The sequence below is a fragment of the Sinocyclocheilus grahami genome, unplaced genomic scaffold, assembly GCF_001515645.1.
Source record: "Sinocyclocheilus grahami isolate Dianchi unplaced genomic scaffold, SAMN03320097.WGS_v1.1 scaffold6.1, whole genome shotgun sequence".
Lineage (NCBI taxonomy): Eukaryota > Metazoa > Chordata > Actinopteri > Cypriniformes > Cyprinidae > Sinocyclocheilus > Sinocyclocheilus grahami.
The window spans coordinates 2,901,406-2,910,798 of record NW_015505185.1 but is presented as its reverse complement, the minus strand read 5'-3'; the positions used below and the strand labels follow the sequence as shown (position 1 = coordinate 2,910,798).

Here is a 9,393-nt window from a genome sequence, read left to right as displayed (position 1 = left end):
AGAGAGGGGGGGCACACTCTTTCACACCCCTCTATATATATATATATATATATATATATATATATATATATAGTTAGTATGTATGTTAGTATGGTGTGACTCTCAACTTCCTTGTTTGTGTGGTTTGCTACATGCCTTTTTGTTTATTGCTTTCGGTAATGTTCCGTACTGCTGAGACTCTGCCGGTCGATCAACCTGGTTATTGATATCTGACGGTACTGACTCTGTTCTTCTGATCTTGTTTGGAACTGGAAAAAAAAAAAAAACTTTAGATCATCTGCAAAGCGGTCTGAATATACAGTATACTACATCTTTTACAAAAAAAATCTTACACTGAGCAAATGAAATCCTGCACTTAGGGGCCTCTTTGGTACATTTATTGTGGCACTTCACCCTAAAAGAGATGGAAGCAAACGTTAGCAGGAAGATACTGGGAAATCAGATGTGGTTTTCCTAAAAAAAATCCTGTGTTTGCTTACTTGCAATGTTTGCATTTAACACCAAACATCATGTTCTTCTTGCACACCTGACACGTCTGAGACAACCAGGACTTGGTGGAAAACCTTTAAGGAGGCACAATAAGAAAGCCAGGGTCAGTTGTGTTGGAAGTTGAAAGACAAACACGGATGTAAGAATGAAACCAAGCAAAAGTTCAATGGTCAGTACCTGTGTGTGACATCCAGACCAATATCCTTCCTCATGATTAGCGGAGAGCTTCCGTGGGATGCAACATTATCTATATGATGTGAAAGAAAAATAGATTGTACTCAAAATGGATTAAAATTGAGTTTAGTGTTGGCATCTAAAGCTTTAGTTGACTGGATGAATTTTTCACTGCAGTGCATTCTGGGAATGAACAGTATATGTAAATCTGCCTTTAGCCAAATCAACATATTTCATGAGCAAACATAACGCAGATGTCTTACTGTAGCCTCATCTGAAGTGCACCTACAGTATGATGACAGTATGAAATTATCTAGGTAGGGAGCTCACTAGGTTTTGGAACACACAAACTTGACGCTTACTGAAAAGCACTTACTTCTTACACCCGTGGGATCTCCCAGGTGACTGGGGGTGTTTGGTAGGATGCAGGGGGAACGGACAGACAACATTGGTGACCGTGAGGGCGAGTCTTCCCAGCCGTTTCCGCCACCATTTACCTGCACATTCAGAAGCGGCTTGTTTTTCTTCCCGCTCCTGCAGGCAAAAGGGCACAAGTCAAGTCACATTAGTGTGATATGCTATACACCATTTAAATAGCATTTTGGTGTTTTTGTAAATTAAATGATCAAATAATGAATAATTAAAATAAATATTTAAAACAATAAACAGTTATCATTATAATAACAATTCAATTTCATTATTAAAAATTAATTTGGCATTCAGCTTTTATGACCTCATATTACCCAAGATACTACATGAATGGAACATTTAAACATAAAACAATAATTTTTACACTGCAGAACTATTTAATATGAACTTTTAATATGAAAAGCATTTTACAATGTACCCTAAAATCCTTAAGACTCATCACCTGCAAACATTCATTGGAATTATTAAAATGTAGCCAATTATAATTCCCAGAAAGCTCTCATAATGACTCATTCTACACCTCCCAGCAAGAAATCTTTCTATAGTAGTTTAAATAAACACACATCTGCAGCTTGTCCACCACAAATATTTAAAAAATGTGGTGCAAATGCAGGCGTGCAGCTTCACAGGCAGGGAGTTTTTTTGCGGTGGACTTCAATTCACACACATATTATGAGGAGGAGGTCCAATCCTGTGGACGTTTATTGGCTCAGAGGAGCGGGAATGATCAAGCACTGGATGCCAGCGAGTCTGAGAAGGGGTCTGACCTCGGCCTTGTGCTAACGGGAAACACTGGGGCTACGTGAAGGGGCGGAAGGACGGGAGTGTTGAACTGCTCTCTAAAACCTGCCTGGAACTGGGCCATCAGTGATCTCAGATGTTGCAGCAGTCCACTCCCACAGACCGAACACACACTGGGCAAGTCAACACAGTATGGTACACATATGAACAGTGGGAGCTAAAAGAATATGTAGAACATTTTGTCTAAGAAGGATATCTTTATTTATGCTGCAGGGCTACAATTCGTTCCAAATTTTTGCTGAGTTAGGCAACATGTTGTTACGAGTAGCAAATGTTGTGCAATGTATAACTAAAATCCTCTGCATTTATAAAGTCAGCATCCTACTAATTTTACATGCAATGTGGCAAAGATACAACATGTTATCATTATTTATTTCCCGTTTCAACCCTGTAGGACTTTATTTCTTCTGTGGAACACAAATGGTCAAATTTTTTTTTTAAACATCCTGTTCAATTTTCTTAGTATAATTAAACTGAATGAGGAAAGGGGCTGTCAAAATACCAAAATGCAAAAAATAAAAAAAAACACCATGAAAGTATCAAAAAAAGTGTTCCATATGACTTTATTGATATATTTTTTTAAAAATCTTAAATGATTCAATAGCTTTGTGGAAACTGTAAATTTATAATTTTTGTAGTGCTGTCAAACGATTAATAGCGTTTAATCGCATCAAAAATAAAAGTTTTTGTTTACATAATATATGTATGTGAACTGTGTATATTTATTTTGTATATATAAATACACACACATACAGTATATATTTTGGAAATATTTACATGCATATACATTTATTTATTTATATTATTGTATTTTATATTATAGGCTATATAAATATATCTAATATATAAACAACATTTTTCTTATATATATATATACACATGCATGTGTTTGTATTTATATATACATAATAAGTATACACAGCACACACATATATATTATGTAAATAAAAACTTATTTTGGATGCGATTAATCGTGATTAATCGTTTGACAGCACTCATTTTTTTAAATCTCTGATAGATTCATTAAGTCACAGTGGAAAAGGAAGATTATAAATCTCAGTTTGTTCCTCACACAGATATGTCATATGGATTTTGAAGACTTGGAATAAAATGCATAAATCATATGGATACCATTTATGATATCTAATGGTACATTTGCATAATTTTTTTAATTTGAAATCTCAGGTGCAATTCATTGTAACTGTGAAAAAATCCAACCAGCATTGAGGAATCAAAGTCAGGTTTGAGGCAACATGAGGGTGACTAATATTAATACTACATACGATGACAGAATATTCATGTCAAACTATGAAATTGTGATTATGAGTGTAAAAGGGTCTTAGTCAAAATTCTTAGTCAAGTTTAAAATGAAATGTTAGCATACAGTATATTTCTGTGCAGTTTCAATTCTGTATGTTGCTGTTAACGCTGGCACTAATCTCATGGTTTGAAGAGGCCTCGCTTATGCTTCAGATTTTATCTACACCCTTCAGATGAATATATTCCATTCCCATCATCTCAGTGCATTACTGCATGACTTTATCATGTGGTAAGTGTTTCTGAGAATCTGACATCATGTTTATAGTATTCGGTTGCATCAGGAAGGAAAAAAAACAATACATAACACAGGCTAATGGTCAAACAGATGTATTTTGGTTACAGATAGCGATGACAGCTTCATTATATTTATATACTGAATAGAAATTGGTTTTCTTTCTTGCATATACACTACCTTTTGAAAGTTTGGTGTCAGTACTTTATTTTTATTTTTCTAATTTCTAATGTTACAAAAGATTTCTAGTTTTAAATAAATGGCATTCTTTTGATCAAAGAATGCTGAATAGATATTTATCACGGTTTCCACAAAAATATTATACAGTAAAAATGTTTTTCAACATTGAAAAGAATCAGAAATGTTTCTTGAGCAGCAAATCAGCTTATTAGAATGATTTCTGAAGGGTCATGTGACACTGAAGACTGGGGTAATAGCTGCTGAAAATTAAACTTTGCATCACAGGAATAAATTACATTTTTTAATATATTAAAATGGGAAACAGTTATCTTAAATTGCAATAATATTTCACAATATTACTGCTTTATTATATTTTTGATAAAATAAATGCAGTCTTGGTGAACATAAGAGACTTAAAAAAAAAATTATTTACAGGAGCAAAACTTTTGAACAGTAGTGTATCCGTATGCTGAATTGTGATTGGTCAGTTTTCTTTGTTTGTTCTTTGTATTTATAGCCACAGAATAACTTTGTGTGAATTTCTGTTTGTAGCTGATTTATTACTGGACACTTTTTTGTTATTACAAAAACAAAAGCAGGTCTGATATGGCATATCATTTACACAAAACCAGTGCTTCCTTCAGCAATTTCTGAAATGCATATCTAGTTTGCAGTCAAATATTTGCAATGGTAAATTAGCAAAACTTGCTTCAATTTAGGCAGTCCCTTTTAAAGACACCATAAAGCCCAGCAGCAGACTCACATAAATCAATACCGTCATACTTGACATTTGACATCATTCAGCTGTCAAAATAAACATTTTTGAAGCAAACTCTGAGAAGAGATCATCATGCCATGAAGTAATATATCCATAAATAAAATATTACTCAGTGCTGAACTTACTTCTTGGGTGTAGGGTCATCGATCCGGTTGGCCAGTTGGCTCTGGCTCTTGCTGCGTGTGAGGGTGATGTTGGGCAGGAGATTTAGCAGCTTATGGGATGGAGGTGGTGGAGTTCGTGGGGGCTTTAGTTTGCCATACCTTCTCGGTGGCGGTGTGACTGGAGGGGCGGACAGCAGCCTGGGGGTGCAGCGGTTCAGCTGCGGGGAGGATGAAAAAGGGTCCGTCAGCCCATCACACTGAGGGTGGACGATTGTAGGGAAGTCTGTTGAGGGTAGAGCAGAAACAGAGACACAGGAACGAGGGGCAGGCAAAGCAGAAGAAGGGGGCCAGCTGGTTGGGCTGGGACTGTAAGACTGATGTGCACGCATAGAACAAGACAGCGGGTCAACAGAGGTACTGTCACGGTGAGCGGGTTCTGCTATCCACGGGATGCCCTCTTTCTTAAGTACTGCACCTAAAACAGAAAGAGTGAGAGACAATTCAGAAGAAGGTGGATGATCAATGCACGGCTCCAGACCTTAATTAAAGTGATTGCTTACCAGTGTCATTTTAGTGTTATTTATATCATTTTATAGTATTTAATACTATTTTGAATGAGCTTCATTTTAATATTTTTAGTTTTAATTTAAGTTATTTTGTGCATGTAATTTCTATTCATTTTCTATATTTTTATTTAGTTTTAATTGACTTTTATTTAAGTTTTAGAATTTTAGTTAGTTGCCAAGGCAATATTTATTTTTATTTTAGTTTGTTTTATTATATTAAATTAAATTAATGAAAAGTATTTTAACTTTAATAACAACCGTTGTTCACAAATGTGATCAAAATGAAACTTTTGCGATAATAATTTAAAATCTAGCTGCCATTGGTGATGGTCTAGAAAATTTTGTGTGCCACCATATATGGTATTGTCAAATATCAATTCATAAGTATCTTATCATCATGCATTTTACTACATATTAAAATGCAATTTATTCATGTAATGGCAAAGTTGAATTTTCAGCTTTATTTCAGTCTCTGGTATCACATGATCCGTCTGAAATCATTATAATATTCTGATGTGGTGCTCAAGAAAGATTTTATTTTTATTTTTTTAAGACTTATATTGAAAACAGTTTTACCTCTAATTATTTTTGTGGAAACATTGACACTTCAGGTTTCTCTGGATAGAAAGCACAAAAGAACAGTATTTATTTGAAATAAAAATATTTTGTAAAATAATAAAAGACATTATAAAATGCATCCTTGCTGAATAAAAGTTTTTTTTTTTTTACTAATTTGTCTACTTTGTTTTTTTTTTACTTACATTATCGTAGACTTTATTCTAAAATACTAAAATGGCCAACAGCTAGATTCTGAGCCTAGAGCAGGAAGTCCTAGTGTTTTTGAAGAGTGTAAGGAGCAAGGAGTCAGCAGTCACCTGTGTCAGTAGCGCTCTTGAGACAGGAGAGGGCAGCGGTGATGCGGGAACACTCCTCACTGCTAGAGCCCAGTCTTTTCATGGTGTCTTCCACCTGCACACTGGACATTTGCAGCAGAGCATCCAGAGACAGCTTCACAGGGACTGCCTGGAAGACAGAAGAAGTATTAATCATGGCATAGGCAGAAAGGGACACTGGGGATTAATTGCGTATTATTCATCATCATACATCTAAACTGATAGCACTTGACTCAATGACTCAGTATTATCTTATTTGTCCAGTATTTGACTAGAGTCTATGGTATTTCTGTGTCTGTAGACAGACAGAATGGAGTCTATATACTAATTAGAGAAAGATTAGGTGATAAAGCCCCCTGGAATCCCCCCACCACCGCCACTAAGACTGCTGGCATCTCGTGGCACCAGACTGAGCCAGTGTCCAGATACCAGTTTTCTTTCTCTGTCCGCCTGTCTCTGTTCCATTCCTCCACCCTACAACATTCCTGCACTCTTTGGCATCTCCCTGCCGTATTTCAATTCTCACCCAAAACACACACACACACACACACACACACTCTCTCTCTCTCTTACTCAAATGCAATACAGAGAAACTGCCCAGCAACGGTGTTAGTTGTGGTCAGTGTAGTCTCCATGGTAAATGAATAGATGAGGCCCTTTGGTCGAAAGGATCAAAGGAGATACAAAAAGTCTATCGACAGACAAAATAGGGTGAATAAGATTAATCAATACAGGGTTTTAATTATATAGCACACATCAACGTACAGCAGTTTGAGATTGTGGAGTCAAACGTTGGTAATTAACAAAATAGATAAATGAGGTGAACAGCAATGCTTGTGTGTCTGGTCCAGGGGAATCTTACTACCACTGCTGTGTTTACTGATAGCAGGGATGCATGTGTGTGTGTTTCACACACAGCTACTGTATATAAGATACACTATTCACTGTCATCAATCAAATGATAGAACCAAAACTAAAGGTTGTAATATAGAATACATCAGTGTTGCTATTGTTAACTAAAATTAATAAAAAAAAATTATAGTAATACAAAAAAGCTGAACATTTTTAATTAAAAAAAACTTGAAAAATTGAACTAAATAAGTTTAATAAATTTACAAACAAAAATAGAAAAAAGCTTGTTAAAGCTTAGCAGAAATATAAAAGCAATAAAGATGGCAAAAGCATCTAAAATTACTGAAACTAAAATAAAACTAAAAATAGAAAAATAGAAGCTACTATATAAAAATCTAATTATTAATAAATATTATAATAGTTTATAAACAATACTAAAAAATAACACTGGACTATACAAATATTCATATAAATATACAGCTGTTTCACTTTAAAATAAAAAAGTATCCGCTGTATGCAAAGTGATCCCAATGTCTCTGGAAATTAAGATTATATTGCCTTTAAAATAAGGACACCAAAAGAAAAGTTAAAAACAAAAATCTAAAAGGATACATAGAGATCTTTAAAGGGGTCTTATGATGCTTTTTTAAAGATCATTATTTTGTGTATTTGGTGTAACAAAATATGTTGACATGCTTTAATGTTCAAAAACCACATACATTTTTAAATACTGTACATTATTGTAGGTCCTCTATGCCCCGCCTCTCAAATGCTTTGCTTTCTACAAAGTCCCTCCTTCCGACAAGCGCAGTCTGCTCTGATAGGCCAGCTGACCCAGTGCATTGTGATTGGCCGAACACCGCAATCACGCATCGGAAATGTAATGCCCCTTACCATAATCGCAAGTAAATAATGTCATTGGTTTTACCATCAGTTCAAGCCCGAAAGGGGAACAGAGTCGCGTGACAGACACAGTAATGATGCAGTACACAAGCCGTGGTTAAGACAGCTGACTCTACTGTAATGTGACGCTGTCTGTCTCTCTCTCTCTCTCTCTCACACACGCACACACACGATGCGCAAAAACTCCGCATTTGAACAGTCAATAGCAAATACTTAAACTAATAACAAAACCAGCAAAGTCAGAATTACCTCCTCTCCTAGGTTCATGAAATGCATTGCTGTTCTGTTGTAAGTGATCTTAAAGATTCCTAAATGTATCTACTTCCGGAAGGCCAAATAAAGTGCTTTTGCTTTCGCCTAGAAGCGTCTCTCTGACATGGCTGCTTCAACACTAACTGCAGTTACTGAAACCACGCCTTCTTTCTTTGCGTGCACATTTGGGCGCATTATGCAAATATTCCCACAAAGTGAGGTAGATATGTAGGGGCGTGTTAGAACGAGCCGTTTTAGGGGGGCGTGGCAGAGTCTTAACTTTGATAAAGAATATCTCTTTGGGTTTGAGTCTTTAGTCTTTGCAACTTCAGGGATCTTATCTATGCACAATCAGCTTCTAACACTCCAAAGAGAAAGGAAAACATGAAATCGCATCATATGACCCCTTTAATACTTCTGGAATTACAGCAATGCAAGCATTGTGGGGGAAAAACATTCAGAAAAACATAATAGCAAAATCAAAAATGTGAGCTGAGGACGTTTTTGAAATTTGGTTGATTTTACACGGAATGACCCAAATATATTTTAATATATTTAAAATGTATTTAGTCTGTAATAAAAAAAATATAAAAAAAAATATTAAATTAAAATATTTAAACGCAAAAAAAAAAAAAAAAAAAAGATGAAGGTATATCCCCATTTACACACATAATTGTGTGTGTGTGTGTGTGTGTAATACAGCACATCATAAACAAGTTAAACGGCCTTCTAAATGACAAGCATGACACTCAGAGGAATGGAAATCTCCCAGCATCCTCATGGAGAACAAGAGCCAGAGTCTGAATTAAGAGCACAGATCTCTTCTCAACAAATACTATAGTCTAAAAAATACATGCACTGGGTAAAATATGGACAAACCCAGCTATTGGGTTGTTTTGACCCAGCGGTTGGGTTACTGTCCAGAAGGTTGGGTTAAACATTTAACCCAAGTGTTGGTTGAAGTGTTGGTTGTTTTTTTTTTGAGTGGACAACATCATCCACTCATTTAGCCTACAGCTAAAAGAACACAAAACTAATATCAACTTAAGCCGAGTCTAAATCAAACCAACAAGCATAATCTCTACACAAACATATAGTAACATGAGTAGCCTAATTATTTATCTACTGGAAATATTATTTATGTTTATTCTCTCTTCTGTCATTCAGAAAACACAACATAATGCATAATGAGAGTGCAAAATGCACCTCTTGGTTGCTCTATACGGCATATATACGTCCAAGTTAATAAGTAAGTGAATTACTGTGTTAAAACAGACAAGCTGGGGCAGAGAGCAGGTGAAATGACACATACCGATACCGAGGTGATGTCTGAACATGTCTTCTACCTGAGTTTATGAGCGCATTTGGTTTCCTGTGTGCAGTATAACATCCCTTCTCTCAACTGAGGATGGGTCATGGT

The 9,393-nt window shown here is 35.6% G+C and overlaps 1 protein-coding gene across 1 annotated transcript in view; it reads right to left on the bottom strand.

The window, feature by feature from the left end:
• The window catches only part of LOC107587380 (kinase suppressor of Ras 1-like), a 21,886-nt gene extending 12,581 nt beyond the window's left edge, over positions 1–9,305 (bottom strand). The window contains exons 1-8 of the mRNA XM_016275166.1: positions 9,286–9,305; positions 5,949–6,096; positions 4,529–4,982; positions 1,040–1,197; positions 667–736; positions 480–563; positions 333–394; positions 136–248 (exon numbers count right to left, since the gene is read on the bottom strand). Of these exons, the coding sequence (XP_016130652.1) occupies positions 136–248; positions 333–394; positions 480–563; positions 667–736; positions 1,040–1,197; positions 4,529–4,982; positions 5,949–6,057 (1,050 nt within the window). The 5' untranslated portion in view covers positions 6,058–6,096; positions 9,286–9,305. The remainder of the gene's footprint in view (positions 1–135; positions 249–332; positions 395–479; positions 564–666; positions 737–1,039; positions 1,198–4,528; positions 4,983–5,948; positions 6,097–9,285) is intronic.
• Between the last annotated feature and the right edge of the window lie 88 nt (positions 9,306–9,393).